The 23,317-nt window shown below is 36.0% G+C and overlaps 1 protein-coding gene across 2 annotated transcripts in view; it reads left to right on the top strand.

Annotated features, from left to right (window-relative positions):
* The window catches only part of LOC104360434 (histone-arginine methyltransferase CARM1), a 77,721-nt gene that overhangs the window by 42,764 nt on the left and 11,640 nt on the right, over positions 1-23,317 (top strand). Inside the window, exons 5-12 of one of the 2 annotated variants that reach the window (XM_032989736.2) lie at positions 1,878-1,988; positions 9,632-9,809; positions 12,007-12,097; positions 15,795-15,876; positions 17,793-17,878; positions 19,281-19,370; positions 20,915-21,052; positions 22,816-22,905. In XM_032989736.2, coding sequence (XP_032845627.2) covers positions 1,878-1,988; positions 9,632-9,809; positions 12,007-12,097; positions 15,795-15,876; positions 17,793-17,878; positions 19,281-19,370; positions 20,915-21,052; positions 22,816-22,905 — 866 coding nt within the window. The remainder of the gene's footprint in view (positions 1-1,877; positions 1,989-9,631; positions 9,810-12,006; positions 12,098-15,794; positions 15,877-17,792; positions 17,879-19,280; positions 19,371-20,914; positions 21,053-22,815; positions 22,906-23,317) is intronic. The other variant, XR_004406648.2, reaches the window with a different exon arrangement.

The raw sequence follows: 23,317 nt of genomic DNA, 5'->3' as shown, positions 1-23,317 counted from the left end.
ATCACAATTTCTTGTGTAACAACTTGTGTATGTTGTCTCTTGTCCTGTCACTGTGTATCTCCTTCAAGAAGGGTCTGTCTCAGTTCCCTCTGAACTCCCATTAGGCAGACAAAGACAGTTTCTGTCAGACCAGTGGTTCAATGAGATTGTCCTTTACTTGTCATTGTCTCCCTCCCTGTGTATGTAACGGATATTTACTGTCACTTGCTTAACTGAAGTGGTTCTGGGCATAGGAATATATTCTAACACCTGCCAAAGCATAAAAACAAAAACGGATCTGTAACAGCCTGTAATCTCTGCTACAAAAAATGAGCTTAATAAAACCTTTCACTAGAAGACAAAATTATTAAAAGCAAGGTTTTGGCTTCTACACCAAATTTGAGACTATGTGCAGTATCAGAAGCAAACAAATTATTTTGCAGTGGTGTGTTTCTGTAACACAGATTCATATTACCTACAACAGATTCAGGCCATGTGTGTTAGACTACATTCTGTAATACATAACCTAAATGTCATGTAGAATAACTTTTGGGGAGTAGAATGTACCCTTTATTCTAAGATGATATTTTCCTGTCAAAACTATTCTGTTTGAACATACAAAATTTTCTCTTTGTGTTTTGAAAGGCTGGTAAACAATGTGTGTCATATGGGCAGTTGGGGCAAAGAAGAAATAAAGAACAGGGGTAGCTGCTGGTATAATAAGCTGCAGTATTACTTTGAATCTGTGTTAAACTTCTCTGGTATTGACTCTAGAGATTGGATCAGGACTGTAGCTCAGTTTTATGGTTGAAGTGCTTTGAAATCTTTAGGAGGATCCAGTTCCAGGTGGCTTAAATCACCTCATGGGCTTGTAAATTTCATATCTTGGCTTAAAACTTAATGAGAATTTCAGCCACAGGGACAGGAAAACTGTCACTCCTTGTTTTCAATCAAGCACAAACCCATAGGAGGAAACCAAGTGGTCAGCTGTTCTGTGAGATTTTTCTCAAAGCTGGTATTAAAATTTTGGGGAAGCAAGGGACTGGTATTAGCGTAATTCTGTCGGACTTTGAATCAAAGATCATATCAGTCACATCATTTTAACCATTTCTCTGACAGTTAGTCTCTCTTTCCATGTAGATATGCCTCTGGAGCAGTAATGAGTGACCTGTATGACAGAGCAAAGCTAGGAACCTATAGACTTGTCCGGACCATTGCAGCAGTTGCTGAATTTGCGTTGCACTATACATTGAAGCAAACATTTTGACCCCTCGAAACATTTCAGTCAACATTTTGGCTTATGAGTAAGACACCTGACTGATAAAGAAAATGAGGCTTTGGGATTTATGTTTAATTGAGGGCCTTTGAGAGACACCACATCAAGCAGTGCAATTGAAGGTCTAATACTAATGTCATCAAGGAGAACCAATATTTGAACAAAGTTACACAGTTTGGTTTTACCCAAGATACTTCCACATTGCAGAGTGATTTTTCGTTCAGAAAGACATGATTCTGTAGTCCTTCAAAGAATTATTATTGTTATGCCTTCCCTCCCTTCCCAGCGTATTCAGACTACACTTGTTTTTAAAATTTTTCTCCTAAAGAAACTTTGGAAAAAAAAAAAAATCTTATTTCCTCTAAACCACAACCATGTATTTACACATAAAAAACTACACAGTCTTTTAAAAATATTGTGTTGCTGCTAAAATAAAGATTAAGGGCATTAAAACTCCTCATTAACAAGCCTTTTCACTTTTTCAAGTGAAATTAGTAATATTTTTGCATAATGCCAGGCTTACTAAATGCAGGGTACACTAATGAAAATTTAGTTACTTAAAAGAGGTGTCAGGAAGTGACTTTTTAATTATGTTTCTTTTGGTCTGCCTTCTCTTTTCAAGGTGGTCCTAGATGTTGGCTGCGGATTAGGAATCCTTTCGTTTTTTGCAGTGCAGGTTGGAGCTAAAAAAGTCTATGCGGTTGAAGCCAGTTCGATGGCAAAATATGCAGAGGTAAGTGTTTTCCACCTGAGACAAGTGTTAGTGCTGCAGAGTGAAAATGTTAAGAGATCTGGGACTGTGCCTCAAAAAGGCTAATGCCAAAGGCTTCAGTTTGATTTTCCTAAGAAGTTGGATATCTAAAGGGCAACACTTTGTGGAAAGTTATTTTTTAAAGTGTTCTGACGTGTCAAACAAATAAACCATGTGATTGTTGTCTCTGTGAAAAACAGTGAACAGTCACAAATCTGATTAAACTTCCTACTTGTAGAAGGAAAAAAAAATTACACATCTTGTCTTCACACTTTCTGTGCAAAGGCATTTTGGATGGTTTTTTACTAAGACTCTTGGACATATGTGTGATCAGACAGTTGAGTTAGTTTCCTGAGAAGTGTGATGAGTTAGGTCTTTCAACCTTCTGAAACTGTGTTCCCAGGGTTTAAAAAGGACATGTCCAAAGAATGCACTTAGTTTTAAAATGTATTTTTCAGGCATTGGTTTTAATAAGGAGAAGTTCACTTCCTAAAAAATGCTAATCCTAAAGCAGCGACAGCAAAAATTTCCATGCTTTTTCTCAGTCTCTGCTTGTTTAGGTGAGCATCGGAATTTGTGTGGACAAGTGTGAGCATTATCACTATAGATTTTGTCAACCACTGATCTTCTCTAGCTGAGTTTTAAAAATAGTTTTAGTGTGGAAGAGTGAAAAGTTGTGAAGTGGAGGATTTTTCATTCCATACAAAGAAAAAGTTTGCAGTATCTGTAAGTTCTTTTTTGTTTATTACTGATCTAGAATATAAGTAATATTAGGAGTCCATAGTTGCCCTAGGTCCACACAGTGAGCATGCTGGAGTTCAGTGAAAGTTCCTTCTGTGTGTCCTGGTGCAGCAAGCCAGCCTTGCTCTGTGTGAAGGCTGGTGAGCACTGACTGTTAACTGTAACACTGTGAAGGACCTGCATTGCTACTGGAAACTGAGATGATCTCTTTAGGCCTTAAAGAAGAAAATGTGAATATTAGGCATTTATATTTCTCCCCATATAGAAGTAGTTATTAACGTATAAATTCTTTGTATTTTTCATTCCAGTTTAAATACAGGACTCCATAATCTCCCCACATACATTTTGTATTATATTTTGAGAAAAAATGTTTTCATACAATCATGTTCTATTTCTGCCTTATTTGTTTTGTTATTGACAAATGTTTTCTTGTTACATGTGTGTTACTTTTGGAATTGGTGAGGATGTACTGGTCTAACTTAGCATATATGTGCTGAAAGAACATTTATATTATATAATTTGAATAATTAGAGTCTTCATAATTAAAGGAACTATTTTTTTTCTGTTATTTCGTCAGACATATCAAAAGCATTAAGAATATTAGTATAGGGAAAGTATCTCTCAAGAGGAAGGTTTGGAGGGTGGTTCTTATTTCACACAATTTTGTAAACAGGTACAATTTTGTACAATATCTTTGTTTCATGATAGAAGTTTTATTTATGAAAGCATAATAAAAACAGCAAAAGGGAACTTGCTTTCCATATTAGTAGTATAATGCGTAGTAGCAAATATAATATGTATTTTTTTTTTAATCTTTAGTCACCTGTTTGAGCTTAACTCCAGTCAGAAGTAGGTAAAATCACTAGCTGTGCAACGGCACATGCTGTATCAGTAGCGTATAAAATATTGTTTATTTTTTGATGCAATGTAAATGTGAGTAATATATCTGGGAACTTACTGATAGAGAAATAGCATTAATCCATTGGTTTTTAGAGATGGAATTGTTTTTCTGCTGGGGTGGATAAAATGCTGAACTGCTTAAAAATGTGATTGATAAAGAGGAGTGAAGAACCTTTGATAAAGAGAAATAAAGAACCTTAAGCAGCTGTAGATACTGGGGAATACAAGCTAAAATCTCAGAGTCTCATTTTGATAATTCATAGATTTTTGGTCATTTCCTTCTACTTCCCCAAGTGGGACTCAATTTCCATGAGAAATATAATAGACCTCTATAGCCATCATTTCCTGTGAAAACTTGTTCACTCGTGAACTGTATCACAGATCAGCTGATCTATTAACACATAATGTGTTTTAAGAATTTAAGTTTATTCAGTATAAAGATGCTTAGCCCTTGGTATACCATTTGTCATCTCTTAATATGCCACAGTGGAATTCATGAGTATGGTTTATGAAGTATCCAAATTATGAGAAGAGCATTACTTTCCATCCATTTCTTCTCTCATTTGTGTATGGATTTATTATAATTTTCATCTGTTTCAGATATGTGTAATAATGTTGAATGTGAGATGAATGAGTCATTCCTTTTTTTTAAATTTTTTGTATTTTAATACAAAACACTTGAAACCAATACGATGAACTACTGACTGAAGGGAAATTATATTTGAACAATGAAAATTAATGCTGTAATACTTTTTACTGGGAGATTTATTGGTTTTCCAGTAAATTCCTCTTTATGGCTAGAGGTTTCTTTTGAAAGAGTTATATTAAAAATTTAGCACTAGAGTGTAGTTACCAGAAATCAGATGTATGTCTGACTGTGAGAAATGTATTCTGTGTACAGATGTGCAATGGTAGAATACCTGAAAAGCATGTTGGAGGGAGAGTTGATAGCAGCTGCTGTATTAGGGAACATACTGTCTATTGCTTAGTCACTCATTTATTTTAGGTATTTGCTGAAGAATCTCCCGTGTCAGTATCACTGTGTTTTGTGTAATAATTGGGTAGCTTTTTCGTTGGTTTGCAATATGCTTGCATTTCTGTTTTGTTCCATGGCCTCATTAAGCTCTTCAGAAAAGCTAGACAGACCCGAGCCTCTCTTACAGTTGTCTATATGTTTGATGTAATTCCAGTGAAGCTCATACAGGTTTACATTAGGCAAGTTTTATCTGCATTTCAACTAAAAATGACAACAGAAAATTAATTCATAATATATATATAAATTTAAAATGCAACTCACTGTTACAGTCCAAGGACTGTAGTATTTATTCCCCCCCTCCAGTACTTTACTGTTTCCCTACACTATAAAGAATAGCATTCAAAGGAATTCTGATTATTTTTTTCACATTTTGTTTACTTTCATGTCAGTCTGATCTAATTATTGGACATTGGGGTTTTTTTTTTACCAACACAGAGAATAGTTTCTGACTGGCATTTGTGTATCCAAAGCTTACCTGCTGTCTTTTTTTCCCATCTCAAAAACTTCAATAGAGGAGAGAGAAACCATGTGAAGCTTTATCATTATTCTGCACCAGTTTTTCTTCTGTTCTGTGTCTCCATGTGTTGGATATACTACTGCTGGCAGCTGGCTCCTGCCACCTGCAGTGCATGGTGGAGAAAGAAATTTGAAACACATCTTGCCTAACATGTCAGCTTGTAATAGGGAGGAAATTGCATAGAGTGAATGACAGCCAGTGCTCTTCAGTGGTGTGTGCATGAGTTGTGAGATGAAAGCAATCTCAGTCTGCTAATTTCACTATTGAAGTAAATCCTTTGACAAAAAAAAAAAAAAAAAATCGTGGGGAGTAGAAGTAAGGCTGAAAGTGACTGGTGCTAGTAGTTGTTTTGTCTAAACAAGAAATGTGATTCTAAGCAGCTTACCTAGAACTGAGGAGAAACATTAATGTTAACAGACTGGAAAAAACATGTATCTAGAGCACTTAGATAAAAAGAAAGAAAGAGCTACTATGCATGAGGAAAATGTGATTGTACTGTGGACGTCAGCTAGTGGTGGGATCATTAAAGGTAAAAATAATTACTTCTGATTAAATGCTTGTCTGTTAGTCATGATATGGTCTCTGTTTCACTGAGTGAGAGATTTGCTGTGTCTGGATATAAAACTGGGGCTTTCACAATGAGTGATGTATGTGAGAAGGTTCTGCTTACCTATATGTATTAGAGATCCATTTTGATCTATATTTTGTCAAACAAATTCTTACTATTTTACCAAAAGCTTTTGAACATTTAATTTTCATGTATGCTTTATGAAAAAAAGATAAAGGAAAAAATAGCCAGAACACCAACATGGCCACATTTGGTGGCAGACTGATGCAACTCACATGAAGAAGTTACAAATTTAACTGTTTGTATTTTGATTTAAGGTATCAATTTTATCATCCATCACTGTAATCTTACCCTGCTTTCAAAGTCATCTGAGATCCAGGAGAATGATGAGGGAGAACAGCTGTTGAAAACAATACATTCTTTTCAGTCACTGACAAAATTATAAAATATTGAGTGGGATTTTTTTTTTCCCTTTACTAAAGCTATGAAATATTGAAACTACTTCAGTACTTTTGTTCAAACACATTGTGCTGACCATAACTTAATGACTAAAGGAATTTTATTAAATACTGTGTGAGAGGAGAAAACATTGTCAACATACCAACTCAGATATACATACTCTCCTTTTGACACAGATTTGCTATTGATTCCCAAAGGCACTGAGTCAAAAAGCTGTATTGCCATCACCCTCAGCTGCTTGTTCTTCCTTTGCCAGTTGGAATTTTTACTTTTTTTTAAAGGCACAAAAATTGCTAATATTTAAAAAAGAAGCTTCAATTTAGATTAATAAAAACATCAGGCTGTCAAGGTAAAGCTATGGGTTGGGGGTTTCAGCATAAGAGATGAAGAAATAGTTTAAGGCATATCTTTTAAATGACATAGCCAGTATTCCTGCCTGAGCAGCAAAGTCATATTGGTGGTGGCAGAAACAACTTTTTATGTTTATAACCCGCAATTCATGAAGGTGCTGCAGAGGGTGAATTAACTTAATCCTGTCAAAAATAAGGCCAGTTCAACCAAGATGTAGGTAGGTGGGACAGAGTTTGTTTACAGCTGTTAGCTTATAGTCTCCTCAAAGCAATTTACTGATTTATTTATTTTTAAAACTACATTTTGGACAAATATTGCCTGCGAGTAGGCGTTAACAGTATTTTATGTGCATTTAATATAACAGGTTTGTGTTCTGTATCTGTTGTAAATTATTTCTGTTACTTCTGTAGAATATTCCTCTTGCACAAAATAGATGTGTGAATTTTGTGGGAGACTGTAGCTCAACTATATTTAATGTCAATCGATTCTTGATTCTGTTCGAGTGATAATGAGCTACTAATCAGAGCTCATCAATGCATGGTACATCTTAGTTTCAGAGAAATCACCTTTGTGTTTAAAAAATAATAAAAAAATAAAAGTTTAAAACTTTCAGAACTTTTCATGGCCACCAGTCCAGCTAGATATGAACTGTTAACTCTAAACATCTGTAAAAATCACCAAAAAAATAGCTCCCATAAGACAAGTGATCTTCTCTCTGAAATAAATGAGCATCTTAATCTAGTCTGTCTCAAATAGGCATGTAAGAATACTTGCTTAAACTGGTATTCACTGGCTTCCTGACAGTGTTGGTACACAGACTGAGATTTTGGCAGATGCAGAATTGCCTTTATTCTTCGAACCTCTGTCAGAGCCTAGTGGTGGGGCACTTAGAAGAATCTTGTGTGAATAAGCAAAGGTTTCTGTACCGTGACATTCTGTTGCCAAAACCTGACATCAGCTAAATTCCTTTTAAAAACACAATTTCTATATGTCAAGCTTCAGCAGGCCAAAAGCACAGGCAAGGTTAGCTTTTCCAAGCCACAGCTACACTCTAATGGAGAAGATTAGTATTAACAGTGTTTCTTTGAACTTTTTTGGTTTTGCTGTATCTAAGGGTAATAAAACAAATAAACATTGATGATTCTTTTTTAAAGTTGTGTAATAATACTAATACAGCATAGCAATGAAAAATACCAATTTCTGTTTGTCTCCATGCTACTATTTGCAGTAAATGTAAAAAATTTCATAACATAAACATCTCCGCTGCATGTGATAGAGACATTGTAATATTCTGCTGCCCCCTAGCCAACTATGTGAGTTCTCTGTTGCAGTCTGTAGCGTCTGAAATGATTTAGGCTTCTTGCCTTTGTACATCCATGCTACTGCTGAGCTGTTACTTGGCAGTTATTTTTCGATACAGAATTCACCTGTGAGCAAAATGATAATTTAATTTCCAAAATGAAATCAAATCATGTGTCTGCTCATGTAGACTCTGGTCTAAACTTCTAAAACAAAATCTGTCAACTTGTTCTTAGAAACGGATACAAACACTTGTCAATAAAAGAAGCAGCAATGTTGTTTACCTAATCAATAGCATGTTAGTATACAATGATTTTGGGGTTTTTTATTAGTTTTATTATCATATTGGCATGTAGTTTATATTGGCAGGTTATGGCTGAAAATCATTAACTGTATCACTCATTCAAGCTTTTATGCAATCCACACAGGTGTTACATTTATTAGGTTAGCTATAAGCAAAGAAGGTGCTATAACTCAACTGAAGAGTGTTGAAAAGGTATTTAATAGCTAGCATTTCAATTCTTTTGAAGGAAGATAAATAATTCAAATATTTGATATAGGACCATAAAATTATTAGGACTTTGAAGTATTATGGTCTGTTCTACAAGTTGTTCTAGGTTGGGTTTTTTACTAACTGCTTTAGTATTTTCACATTGCAGTGAATTAGATAATAACAACATTAGTCTCTCTTTCTCTTGTTAGAATGAGTCATAAGTTTCATTGCTGTTACCCAAGGCCCAGTCTGTTTTGGAAAAGTTTTGCTGAAGTAATTATGCACTCCTATTGATATTACAGTTATATCAGTGTGAGTACATCTGTGAAGGAGTGTTTTCTATTATTTACTGTATTGTGTATCTTTTTTTTTCCTGGTATCTCTGAACATCAATACAAATATCCTACTGTATTGTTGCAAAGGATGCTCCATTTTATAGAATCTCCCAGCAGATACCTCAGATTAGCATGAAATAATTGCTTCTTTATAAGTTTGTGCCAGAAGAACCTAGATTCTACTCATTATTTCAACATAAGAGGTTTAGATACTTCCCCGTATGTCTGAGTACAGTAAAGCTAAAGAAGATAAGACTCCATGTGTAGAGATATAGAGGCTTCATAAAGGCTGTTCTTTACCGTAATAACTTGCTGTATTGAACATAAAATTTTAGGTCCATTTCTTCTGTTCATTAAATGTTTTGCTCAGAGGTTCACTATGCACATAGAAATGGATAAATCTCCAGTATCCTAGCTCCAAGTACTGGCCTATCTTGATATGCTTCTGTGAATATAGTGCTATGCTCCATTTATCCTTAGAAATTATCCCAGACTTCTTAGCTCTTGAGCTTCTTCATCCTTTCATGACTATGTAACTAACTCAAGAAAGGTATTTTTTAAAATTTGGGTAATTATGAAGACCCTTTCTTTGTAATCTTATATACTGAATTAAACTAGCCACCTTTTTATGGTAGATATTTTTTCTTGTAGATACTGAGTAGTTATCTCTTACAGGGAAACAGTACTTGTACTGTCACTTGCTGATTCCGTACATGCATTTGTATGAGCTTGCTCCAGTGAGCCCCAGTCTTTAGAAATTTTGGTGTAGCAAGGAAAAATATATTACCTTTCTATTTTGTTCTGATTAACAGACTGAGATAGTTGGTTTACACTATAGGAGTTTTAAAGATAATTAAAGATCTCTGATATAAGATCTGCTCAGCAAAGGAGTCAAGATTTTCTGTGTGCTTTTGTTTTTCCTCCAGCTGTTGGTGAGAAGCAACAACCTATCTGACAAGATCACAGTTCTGTTTGGAAAAATTGAGGAGATCTCCCTACCTGAGTGTGTTGATGTGGTAATTTCTGAACCAATGGGTTACATGCTGCTCAATGAAAGAGTGTTGGGAAGTTACCTCCATTCCAAAAAATGGTTGAAGTCAAATGGTGAGTGTGTCACCACAGTTAAGCCCTGCACAGAGAGGGGAAGATAAAAAGCTTCTGAAGGAAAAAAAGAAAAAAAAAAAAAAGTCTTGAAGTGGTAGTTCAGGATTCTCTGATTTTATGCTCTCATTCTAGCTTTACCACCATAATCTGGGGGGGGCCAGGTGAATTAATATAATGATGCAGCCACTACTGCTATTGTACTATGCTGTGACTTCTTGATATTTCACAGTGGAAATAGCTTTTGAGTAAGATGCTGTTGCACTGCTGAGTTCTTGTGCACTGGGCTTCACCCAAATACCTTATTCTAATACTTGGATGTTGCCTTTTGAGTGACATGTGAGAGATTCATTAGAGTTTAGTGCTCTATATTTCATCCCTCTTGTGTTTGGAGGAGTTTTGAAGGGAATCTGTAAGTTCCAGGGCCTCATGGGAATCTTCTTTGAGAGGCAAATCTGAGCATCCAATTGTTAAAGCTAAATCTTTCTACATGAACTGCTGAAAATGAACTATGAAGTCTCTCTTTAAAAAGACTTCTTTAAAAGAGATCTTTCTCGAGTAAAATTACTGCAGCACAGAAGATTCTGAAGCATGGGCTGAATTAGTGCCTCAATGCAGGGAGCTAATGACTTTGCTGTTGCATTGTTTCAAACTTGCAAAACACATCTGGGTACTATTTTTCAAGTCAGCCACTGATCTTCAGTGTCCCATTTAGATTCTTATGGCCCAGTTCCAGTGGAAGGCTTCTGAAAAACAATCAGTAGACAGCTCATTTTCAGTTTTAAATGAGTGAATGCTTTGAAAGATACATGTCTAACTTTTTCTGATTAGTCACTTGTACACTGGGGATGAATCATCTTATGTGGTGATTAATAAACTTAATGATTGTCTAAGAAGTGAGCTGAAATTTTGACATTTTGAGTAAGTTGCTAATTTAGTGCCAGTTAGGTTTGGAAACTTTGTCTCTTATTCTCTGCAAACTTGTTAATATTCTCCCCACAGTCAGTTTTAAAAAGCGTGTCTATTTTGTGAGTGGGTGGTGTTCTTTATTTAAATTCCTGTGGACTCTTCCTACATGATGCACTCACAAAAGAAAAGCTGTTTCCTCTTCCCTCCCATCCTTTACCAGTCCTCCCCTTCAATTATGCATTGTATTTCATACAAGACTTTAAAAGGGTGAAGAAGTGTGCTCAAGTGTAGTTCAAAATGACCAGGCTTTGTTTCCTTCTTCCATTGACACATGCACAATAGAATGCAAGGATTTTCATTTAAGATGCTAGGCAGTCTGATGCACTGTCCACAGAAAATGATGTAAGGTAATTAGTCTGGTTTCCTGAGCCATTAGAGTGCAAGATCCTAACGAAAATGTATTTCTGCAAACTAGTAGGTCAGGACTTCATTCCCTGCTCTGTCACTGATTTGCCACTTCATGCAATCAAAATTCTTCTTCTCAGCTTCAGCATCTGTTAAATTAAAAAAAAAAAAAAAAAAAAAAAGTATAATAGTACACTTTTGTGTTTAAGATTTCAGTATTTACTCTGAAATGCTATGAGTTTCCTGGGTAAAAGTCTTAAGAGTGAAGTGCATATAACTACCTCATTCACTAACAGCAGTTCTTCTGAATTTGATCAAAATCATACACAGAATTTGAATTCCAGATCAACTCTGAGCTTTAATGCAAATCCTTCACACAGATGTTATTTTTATTAGGTTAGCTATAAGCAAAGAAGGTGCTATAATTCCACTGGAGAGACTTGAGGAGGTATTTAATAGCTAGCATTTCAGTTATTTTGAAGGAAGCTAAATAATTCAAATATTTGATATAAGACCATAAAATCTGTAGAACTTTATGAAGTATTCCAGTCTGTTCTGTAAATTGTTCTGGGTTGGGTTTTTTACTAGATGCTTTAGCATATTCACATTTCAATAACCCATATATTAATGAAGCTAAATGTTAAGATATCTGAAGTGTATGACAATTGCTGCTTCTGAACTGGTGATTTCTTGCTAGTGAAGGCATTCCAGTACAAATGTCTGTGGGACTATATAATCACAGAATGTCCTGAGTTAGAAGGGATTCACAAGGATCGAGTCCAACTCCTTATTCCAGGCAGGGAACTTTAACATTAAACCATGTATTTAAGAGCATTGTCCAAAAGCTTCTTAAACACTTACCTTTCTACTTTGTTTTGTTTACTAGGAATTATGTTCCCAACATACAGTAACATTTATTTGGCTCCTTTTTCCGATGAGCAGTTGTACATGGAGCAGCATTGCAGAGCCAGTTTTTGGTAATGATGATTTATGTTATTTTATTTTTATCAAAGATTCAGTAGAGGTTAAAAATTAAATCAGTTCTTAGATTCAGCATAAACTGTCTATCAACATAGGAAAAGAATGCTTTTATGTTTTCCATGTTCACTTCTGCTCTGGCCTACACTCATGCTTTTTATTGTGCAAGTCTGAAGGATCTTTCAGGAAGTGCTAGAGCTGAGTGGGTCTCTTGAAATAGAAATTGACTCCATGGGGCATCCATAGTGAGCAAAAGTGTTGACTGTGAATCAAGTGCTAGTGTTTCCTTTGCTACACCAAAGCATAGTATGCTGTGGATGGTGATCATTGTATTACCTGAAGTCCAAGATGCATGAGCACAGAAAAGATTCTTTGGCAGTCTTACTATTTCTATAGCGATTAAAGGAGTAAGAGAAATTTGAGTGATTTACATGCTGAATCTATCACTGGCAATGTTACTTTATACAGCTGGTGTTTGTTCTTTCGTCTCACTGTGTAGGTTGAGCCAGTTATGAATTGTTGGCATTGTACATTTACAATCACAAAGACTGCAACAGTATTTTTATGTGTTAAGAGACTGAAAAAGGAAGGTAGAATTAACTTCTGGTACGTTTTCATTTTTACATCTCAGCTGTCATCCTGGTCCCTATTCCCAAAGATCCTGTTGTTTTGCTTATATACATGACATGTCAATGATATATATTAGACTACAGATTACAAGACTGAAACACAATATTGTACCACAATGCAATTCTTCATCACTTAATAAAGAAAATAGATACATACTTTTTGATGCATACTACATGTAGTTTGAAGCAGAAATATAGCTTTTTTTTTTCCAGGTCTATACAGAACTGGATGTTGCTGCCATTATAAAGGCATTTCATTTCAGACTGCTTAGGATGCTTAATCTTCATTTGTAGTAAATGTAAGATTTATGTGAAATACCTGTGGGGTAGATATATTATGTGTGTATGTCCATGAACACTGACATATATGGTAAGATTACTGGTGGTGGAAAGAAATCTGCTGCCTTTTGTTATTTAATAATTGTACAGTTGGGACTGAATAATCCAGCTAGATTAGTTTCTTACAGTTTGTTAACAGAAATACACCATCTGCATTCTAAAAAAAAAAAAAAAAAAAAACCAAAAAAAAAACCAAACAACTTTATCTGTGTCTAGCTGGCATGATTTGAGTCCAGATATTCTACATACATACATTTAATAAGCTGAATTATCTGTCAACCACTGCTGCAAGGCTTTCAGAGAATTGTGTAAAGGGGAAAAAACAATTTTTCAAATCTGCTTTAGTAACTAACTTTTCTTTGCACCAAGAATGTCTTTGTCATTGATATTATTATCACAGACTGGAGTATTATTTTGTTACTATGATAGTGATCAGGTTGGTATCTAAATCACAATGTACTGTAGTTTTTCCTCCACCCATCTTTGCAAAAGGATGTCTCCCATTTTTGACAGATCTTTTTATTACCTGCTTTTAACTTTTTTATGAGAATGTTTCAACCAAACTAACCACGGGAATGTCACACAATTTGATGATACTCCTTGTATATCAGGTTCTGTTCGACATCTTCCTAGACAAAGTAGTTTGTGTGCTTACAATATAATTTACTGCTGTCTTGAGATGTCCCCTGAATAGATGGCTATGGTATCAGTCCTCCTGTCAGCTGACATAGTTGTAGTTTTGTATGGATGTATGCAGGACACTGATTGCAAAAGAGGATTAAACACTCTTCAGGTCATGGAGTGCTCTAAAGACCAACAAATTAGTGCTTCTAATGTCTTCAACCAGATGTGGGATCAAAAAGATCTGAGTGAGAGTGCAGTAGTTCTGCTTCTGCACCACTGTAGGACATTTATGTTCTTAATATTAAAAGATCTGGATATCCTTGATAGATTCAGAGCTATAAAAGTCCTGTTTCAGAAAAAATACTTTATCAAGGCTTTCTTGGATGTTTCAGGTAAACCATCAGAAACTGGTTGGTGACAGCCTATGATTTGCCAAGCTTCAAATTCCAGACCTCAGGAAACAATTTTCATTCATTGCCTTGCTTTGTTACTTGGAACAGACGATGTGTTTCGTGTGTAATAAATCCTTTCCTATTTAATTAAATCTATATCCTGTATCTTAGAGACTGGATATGGTTTTGGATCCAATTGGATGATAGTACTTGAGCAAAAGACTGAAAGAAATATTTAGATTTGCAATTTGAATTTTCATTTGGTAAAGGCACCAGAACTTTAAAAAACCCTTCAAAATCCTATGCAAAAATTATGCTGTGCATTCTAACATTAGATGCAGCAGTTAGCATAGCCTGTTAACTATACAAAGGAAAGACTACGTGTTTCTCATACACTTAGAATTATTGTCTTGGATCTGCACAAGACTTATGAGATTGTGGAAGTATGTTTTGTTTCTCTCCAGGCCTATAGACTGGCATACTGTTGTGCTTCAGAGTTGCATATTAATTTGTATTTACCAGTACTCATTCCTAAAAGTGTGATAATGTATGGTCTACCACAGAAGAGCAGACTGCTTTCTTTGTTGGTGAAAACCTTGCAAAGATAGAAAGGTACAAAGCATAAATATACAGCAAGTGGTTAAAAACTGTGTGCATTTTGTCTGTGTTTCTTATCAGTGATAAATAAGCAACTCAGTTATAGAATACAGCAAATATATGGAAAAGGGTAAAAGAACACTTGCAGTTACTGGTGTCAGCTGATTTCCTCTTTTGTGTTTATGACTGCATACAGTTATCTGGGCATCTTCCTTTATGCAATTAGAACAGAACTAGTACTGCAGAATTTATCAATTAAAGGGATGTTGCCAGATTGTTTTAGACTAAGTCATCCACTTAGAAGGAAGTTTAGGGGAGTTGGACGATGTTGTAACAATGAGAACAAGCATTTGAAGTTTTCCTTTTTAAGTACTTCTGAAGACTCAGAAGACCATGGCTTTGTATCTAGAAGACACTTCCGTCAGAAGGAGTTGAGTTTCCTTGTTGTTTCCCCCTTCCATCCCCTTTTGCTTATGTTATCTGGAAGTAAAGATACCTATTAAACTTTTAAATGAGTTGATAAGAGAATTATACACAGGAGGAAGATTACTGCAAGCATGTGTATTTTCATTTAAAATTTCATACTGGATATAGTCTGAATATACGTTAAATTCACGTTTGCATAAATTGGTAAGATAAAAATACTACTTTTTTTCCCCATTTTGTTGGTATAGGATGACCTTACTTTTCCTCTTTAGGGTGAATAAAAAGCAACAGACCAGTAATACAGGTGTCCTCATCACTGTTTTGCTTTTATACAAGGTCCACCCCCAATTCTGAAATAGCTCAAGATTACAAAAGCAGCTTCAGAGTGCCTCAGCCCTTCTCCCTCTTCTCTGCTTGCTGTATAGATTCTTTCAGAAGCATAGCATGAAATGTCTCTGTATGTCGATTTGAGGGGATCATGTCACCTACATGCTGTATAGGATGTCTGTGAGGAAGGTAAAGTAATCTAAAGAGGGATGCTATTCTATTTGGCCTCTTGGCAGATAGGAGAAAGGGAAAGAGGTGCTTAGCCACACTTCACCTGCCATTTACAGTTACTGTGCCTGGGTCTTGTTGGAACCCAGAAAAAAACATTTTTCCCTAAACATTTTATGTGTTACTGTTTCTAGGTACCAAGAATTCTTTTATGGGGTCAACCTGACCAGTCTGCACAGTGCAGCTGTGGATGAATATTTCCAGCAACCTATTGTGGTAGGTTTGTATGTCTGGGGGTTATTTTTTGTGGTTTTCCGTCTCCCTATCTTGTCCCCTCCACAAAATTCTACCAGTGCAGTAGCCTCCTTGCTTAACAGAGCACTGTGGCTGTTGAGTAGAGAGCCAGGGAGTTACTCTGTGAGTGTGAACAGAGCTGCTATCAAAGGCTAACTACTATAGGTAATATTCTTGGGTTTGCTATGAATAACAGATGTCTAGAGATATGCACATACTAAGAAGCCACAGAATGTGAACAACTGTCTTCCTTATATGCAACTGGCTTCCCTCAGCATTTCCAGTCTTTTAAACAAATGATGACTTTGATTTTTCCCTTCCCATCTCTGATCCACAAATTAAAGGAAAAGAAAAAGCATCCAAGCAAACAGGTTTTTGTATTATGAAACAACTTTTTTTTAATATGTAAATATCCTTATTTTATTGGTAAGTTGGATCTAGCACTTGCCATTCTTCTTTCTTTTTAGTAAAAGTCTTGGTGGTACCTAGTCAGAAAGAATGCATGAGAAGTCCTTCTCACCTGTCTGGGGAAAAAACCTAAACGATCCCCATCCCTCGCCCCCTGCCCCAGTGGAATGCTTCATTGTAGGTGCAATGAAAAGGTTCACTCAGAAATTTGACTGCAATAAATCTTGGCTAGCTTTAGGCTAATTAGTTGAAGTAGCAATAGCAGAGTAGCTGCTATCACATGAATATCACAACGCCCTAAAACCTGTCCAGAAATCTGGAAAAACCATCAGACTACTGATGTGACCTTCTGCACTCAGCTGCTTTTGTTACTTAAAATGTATAAGCGAAAACTCTCATTCGCCTTCATAAATTCAGCCATATCTTTGACTATAGCATGGTCATTCTCAATGCTGGCTCTTTGGCTTTCAGAGAATGGAGTAATCTGTAGGATTGTGGCACATACTTGCATCCTGTATGAAGTACATGTTTGGTTTTGATTTCTCCGCTGAGATTCTTCCTCTCCTGAGGATCAGAAATGCATTGCCCAATCAAAGCCACGTTAAATTGTTATTTCTTAAAAAAAAATCACATATCTCCTTGACTTCCCCTTACTCCGTCAGTAGATTTTAGTTCTTAGAAAAGTTCACTGCTGGAATGGAGGATGCGGTACAAAACTTAACATTAAGAGTTTGCTTTACTTAAGAAAGATCTTGTGAACAGTGATAGATTAGGATTAGTATATGTGATTAAAGAAAAGCGAAGGGAAAAGTTTTCATTTGCTGACCTACTACTCCTTTCTTCTAGGGGGAAATCTGTATGAAGTATTTTTGCTTCCTAATCTAATACTTAATTTAATTTTCAAGCATTTCCATACTGTTTTAGCTTGGCTTACCTAACTGTGCAGTGCAAAAGAGCACATTAAAATGTGTGTAGTTAAAAAAAAAAAAAAAAATACAAAAACCAAACCCAAGCAAACCAGCCACATAAACCCCCCTTTTTTTTTTCCACAAGTGATCAATATCTGGACAAAATGTATTGTTTCTTGATTGAACAAAACAGTCTTTTATAGGTATATAAGCCATCAAACATATTAAAAACTTTTACAAATATATTGCAAAATACATATATTTTTAAATATATTGCACATATATATGCATATATGTAAATATATATGTAAATATATATACATATATGTGCATATATGTGTAAATATATATACATGTATATATATTTATATATATTGCAAATATATTTGCAAAAATACTGCAAAATCTAACATTGTCCTAAGGGATGCTAACAAAATGAAACATTTAAAGTAAGTCTACTGTGGTGAAGGTTGATTTCTGTCTTTTTTTCCCATTTTTTAAATAGAAAACAAGTTTATATGCTGACAAGACAGAATCATAACACTTGTGACTCCAATTTTTTGTTATTTTTTACCTCGATAGGATACTTTTGATGCAAGAATTCTGGTGGCCCAGACAGTGAAATACACTCTTAACTTCATCGAAGCGGCTGAGGAAGATTTGCATAGGTCAGCAGACACCAGCAACCTACTCTTAATCTTTTGGTTTTGTAACTGGCTGTTGATCGTTGGTGCTCAGAGACAGAGGAGGCTTTGGTGGTGGACATGGAGGAGGGAAGGTGGCATGCCCGAATGACTAGTGCACAGCTCGTAATGGACTAGAGCGTTCATCTGCATGAATATTTGTCTAGTATTAGCAGAGAAGCCTGTTGGTGAGCCTGTGAAACACCAGAGATCAGTTCACAAAATTTTCGTACTGAAAGGGATAAAGTGGGCTCTGAAGGACAGTATTTACTTCTTAGCATTATATGTTGGGACACATTTAAATCTAGTTACATGGCATCATGGCATTTTTGGTTTTCTGTGTAGACAACCTGAAAGACCTTTTCAGATGGTGTCATCACAAGATACCTTGCTGAACTCTTGTGTATCTTTTTTTTTTTTTTGAAACATTTTCCAGTCTAACAGGAGTCAGCTGTACCTCTTTACTTCCCTCCAGAGCTCCTTCAAATCATTAGTTGGAAAGTCCTAGATATAAACCAACCTGCATCCCTTGTGTCCCAGAATGACATCAGATAAACCTCCTTCTCAGTACATCTGTGAAATAAAATGTACCATATGGGAGAATTTGAGGGAGCACTTCAAGTCCTTGCAAGACACTGTCATAAGGGGAAAGTATCACTGACTGTCTGAAACTCTGAACCCTTGTTGTTTCAACATGACTCACAACTGGTTGTATAAATTACATGGTCTAGAGAGAGAAGAATTGCTCTAAGAGCAGGAAGACAGCTGGAGAATTGCTTTCCAGTTTCAGCTGGCTAGAGTTGACTTCCTTCAGTGGTTCTCAGAACTAACATGTTCATACCTGAATGTTAATTTTATGGTATATTTCTACCAGAGTGGGTGAGATTTGGGTTCAACTACATAGCCAGTAATAGTTCTTTTGGAAGGGAAAAAACTCCAGCTCATGCTCAAGCAGCTCAATTTTTCCTTCTGGTTCCATCAGTAATTCTGCTTGTCATATTTATAGTGGAACATTTTCCTGTTCAAAATAGTATTTAAACTAAATCCAGGTACTTCACTGGGAATGGGAAATTTTCCACTGAAAATACTGAACCCCTTTATTTATAAGTCTGCTGTGTTGCCACAAATGATGCATTAATACTTGTGTAGTGGCATATTTAATTCTATCAAATAAGGCAGACAAAAAACTAACACCTAAATCAGTGCCATCGGTTAATTTTATTGTCACAAAGAAAAAGAGCATATCCCTTGTATATATATGGAAAATTGAGACATAAACTAATGAATAAGAATGGAAATACATAAATTAGTACAGGGTAGGTTTCTGGTAGAATTTCCAGTACTTTTTGGAAATTACTTTGGCAGTGTATTGTGTTTTCTCCTGCAGAGTGGAAATCCCTTTTATTTTCCAAATTATGCAGTCTGGACTAATCCATGGCCTGGCCTTCTGGTTTGATGTGGCATTTGTAGGATCACAGTAAGTACTTTTTCCTTCTTCCTGTGAAATACTAACTACAGGGGAAAAAATTTCATCTTTCCTGCGAAATGTGGCAGAATTAGACCTTTATCTGGTGCTGACCTTGTTTGTAATGCAATTTCTTCATATTAAAGAAATTGTACCTTCTAGAGGTAGCAAGAAGTGTGATAACCTAGCTAGCAGCGTGCCTTAGATGGTGGTGATCTTGCTTCCCATTGATTGGGATGCACATTATCTATGGTAGACCATATCCAAGACTTGTTGAGGGTCAAAATGCACTGTTGCACATAATATTGATTCTTTGTAATATTATATACCTTTCTATCTTACACTGTAAGTAAAGCAGCAGCATTTGAACATAAGCTGGATTTTCCCATTTGGGCTGGTCTCATAAAGGACAGCACGTTACAAATTCCAGCTAACAAAATGGAAATGAAGAAAATTTTACCAGTCTTGGGAAGAATTTTCACTGCAGCACCAGACATTTATTCCAAAATGAGGACATTCATCTAGTATACTAAGTAGGTGAAAATCAGATAAACTTGATCAGGTAGTTAATACCTAGATTTCAGATATCTATATGTAGCTCTTAAATAAGATCTGCAGATTTCCCAGTTAAATTGATCTAGTTTTAGATGTGATTTTTTTTTAATAAATTTTAAAATGCATTTCTGTTTATTTGTGTTGATAAATGCCTTTTATCAGCCTTTGAAATGAGGATTGTCAAGAAATCAGAATATTATATCCATTAAAAGAAAATGGATGTATATGCATTTGTATTTAATTTAGCAGCTGATAGTAAAATTTTTAATCTTATAAAAGGAACCAGAAACTCCATATCAGTTAACACAGGAGAGAAAATTGCAGACTTGTAGGAACTGACTGAAATCCTCTGCCAAGAAGGCCTCCATTTTGGAGTAGGCAATTGCTTAATCAGCAGCTCTTTCATGTTTCTACAGTTCTGGAAATTCTTTGTGTTGGCACTTGAAATCTCAGTGGATCAGGCTTGTGGTATTATGTTAATGCTTTCTTTGCACCTATAGTCCCTTTCAATACATTATTGAAATATCACTTGCAACTGAAAACTAGGTATAGGACCTTCTTGTGAAGTGTTGTATAAAGATTAAAACTACCATTCCGAAGAAGCACATTACCACATTCAGGACAAACTTAAATTTCCTGCAAGCTGTTGAAATTGTCTTAGTGGTAAGAAGAGCTAAATTAGTGTTTTCTGTCCTGGCAGTGTCGAAAGAAGAGAAAATGGGTGTCTGAAGAGTCTCTTTTTCGAATCTCCGTAATTGGCTTTGGCATACAGATTTGGTAGTAACGGGCACAGTATAGATTAAGAAAGAGAATGAGGCATAACGTATTGATTTTCCAGCATAGGGTAGAATGACTCTCCCAGTTTACTTTAAGTAAGGCAGTTTAAAGGCTATTAGAAGCTGTTGAGGCCTCACATACATAAGTTTTAACAGTTTGGTTTGTTTCTGAAAGCAGAAGACAGGAGAGAAACTCTAGATAGTTTTTTTTCTCATTTGTTTCAGAGAAATTGTTTGGTTGTCCACTGCACCGACAGAACCTCTCACTCACTGGTATCAAGTACGCTGCCTTTTTCAGACACCCCTCTTTGCTAAAGAAGGACAAACTCTCTCAGGGAAAGTCCTACTTGTTGCCAATGTTCGGTAAGTGTAAAAGCTTCCCAAGCAGCTTTTGTAGTGTGGCTGCTCTTGTCGGAGGTACCCAAAAGACACCAGATAGTTATGGGTATGCTTGTACCTACATGTGTTATTTCTGGTACCATTACCAATTTACATGGTGTCACTGGTACAGTTACGCAAGCAGTGTTGACTTTGTGAAACTGTGCTCACCAAAAGGTTTCCATGTTCCACTCCAGGTACCAGTGATGTTCCTTCCCACCTGCCTTCTCCTTAACCACCTGTCACATCCTGCTTTCCCTCACAGTGTTACTTGCAGCTTTTGTTGGCTTTCCACTCTGCTTTCACACACAGCAGTTTTCACAGGTCATATCTAGTAATTTTCCACACCTTGTTCTGGTAGTGTAACCTCTGGCCATGTCTTCAGTAGCAGCCTAGATGTTTGCCTGAAGCCTCTCAGCAAGTCCTGTTCAGAGACAAGGAGAAGTGGGGTTGATCCCAAATCCATTACATTTTTGATTCTGAAAAAAATTCCTTATGCATGTGCTCCCCTGTTTAAGAACAGTGTTTTTCATGTGTTGTTTGTCCTTCCACTGAGGCTAATGAAGATGGCTTCTTTTGGAAGGACATATTTCCTCACCAGACTTCTTTGCGATTCCTGCTGTCAGTCAAATATTCAGTAACTCTACTCCTGCAATTTGCTTTGAAAACAATCCTCCAGTGACTGGGTCACGCAAGTTGCAACCTGGTTTGCTTACGTGTATGTGTAGTTTAAACAGAAAACAAAGTCTCCTTGGTGTAGGAAGGTGAATTATTTTTTGAGGGGCAGGGGGACACATGCTAACCAGTCAGGTGATTCTAGTGATATCAAAGCTGTCAGTAAGACTTGTAGGGCTCTTTAATCACATCAGCAACAAATACTTAACTTGGGACTTGTCAAATTTCTAGACGTTCTGCTTAGAAACTCTCCATGGAGAAAATAAATAATACAGATATTGATCTGTCTCTTTCTAATGTAAAATGTATTCATATTTTAATATATAAAAGAAACACTGTAGGCCACTGCTGTAAATATGTCAGTACGTAAGACATATCTACAATGGAGCATGACTCAGAGATACCTGAGCTAGTGACCTTGCCAGACTGGGAATGAGAAGCATTTTAACCATGTGTTAGCACTGAGCTAGCAAGCCCCGCCGCTAAGCTAATCTGCTTTTGGGATCAATGTAGTACCTCTATGTAACTCTGCAGATGCTGCTCTGTGCGGGAGGACCAGCTTTTGTCAGTTCCACTGTTTTGGTATGTTCTCAGTTGCTCAGTTGGTCCTCTTTACTTTTCTGTATAAGCTCAGTTTCTTGCAAAAGGTCCTGTGAAAAATATCCTTCCTGGGGAAATCCAGGATTATGACGAGTGACCCTAATGCTGTTTGGCCAGTTAGGTACTTTTGATCATGAAATAATACCCTGATTGTACTTGCTAATGTTGAAACTTATAGTATTTCCACCAGAGAGGGGAAGGAAAGACCTTTCACTATTGAGCACTGTCAGTGCAAATTATGACATTTTTCAGATGTGAACTCTTAAAATCACTTAAGCATCTTGTAAATTTTACTTCTTTAGAGATGATTAAATAATCATGCCTTTGCACTGATACCACTGCAAATAAATTTCCTTTGCTTGTTACACTAAGTCATTATTTTTCAGACAGTAACTAAGCTGGTATTTTTTCACACAAGATGTTAAAATTGTTCTAGTTCCATTACCTCTTTTTTATACTTCTTTCTGATACAGACGAAGTTATGATATTCAGATTGTGGCAGTGGTGGACCAGACAGGATTTAGATCTGGTAACATTCTTGATTTAAAGAATCCATTTTTTAGGTAAGAAATGTTTTTGACTAAAACACACCATTGTAGAGTGGTAACATCTAGTATGACAGGAAGCAGAGCACACCTACTGTGGAAGAAAAAGTTTCTGACCTCTTACAGTTTATTTTATGAAGCAGAGACCTTCATTAAGCATTGGGAAAAGCTGTCAATTACAGATCAAAACAAGCAGGAGGAAAGAGCCATCAATTCTTCCAAAGGAAAAGATTTTTGAAAAAATATTTTCTGATAAAAACAGGCTGGCTGTGTTTTGTTCCCATTCTTATGCTGTATTTGGCATAAAAATAGGCAAATACAGCGGATGGAATTGATTTTTTTTTTTTTTTTCCAGAGGTACACATGGAAAATGTGTACCTTGTTCATTATGTCTTTCCCATTTCCAATTTTTTTGACTCAGACCTATATG

The sequence above is a fragment of the Tyto alba genome, unplaced genomic scaffold (genome assembly GCF_018691265.1).
Source record: "Tyto alba isolate M040663 unplaced genomic scaffold, T.alba_DEE_v4.0 Super-Scaffold_42, whole genome shotgun sequence".
In the NCBI taxonomy this organism is placed as follows: domain Eukaryota; kingdom Metazoa; phylum Chordata; class Aves; order Strigiformes; family Tytonidae; genus Tyto; species Tyto alba.
The sequence above is the reverse complement of the archived record's forward strand: the minus strand, read 5'-3'. Positions and strand labels throughout refer to the sequence as shown.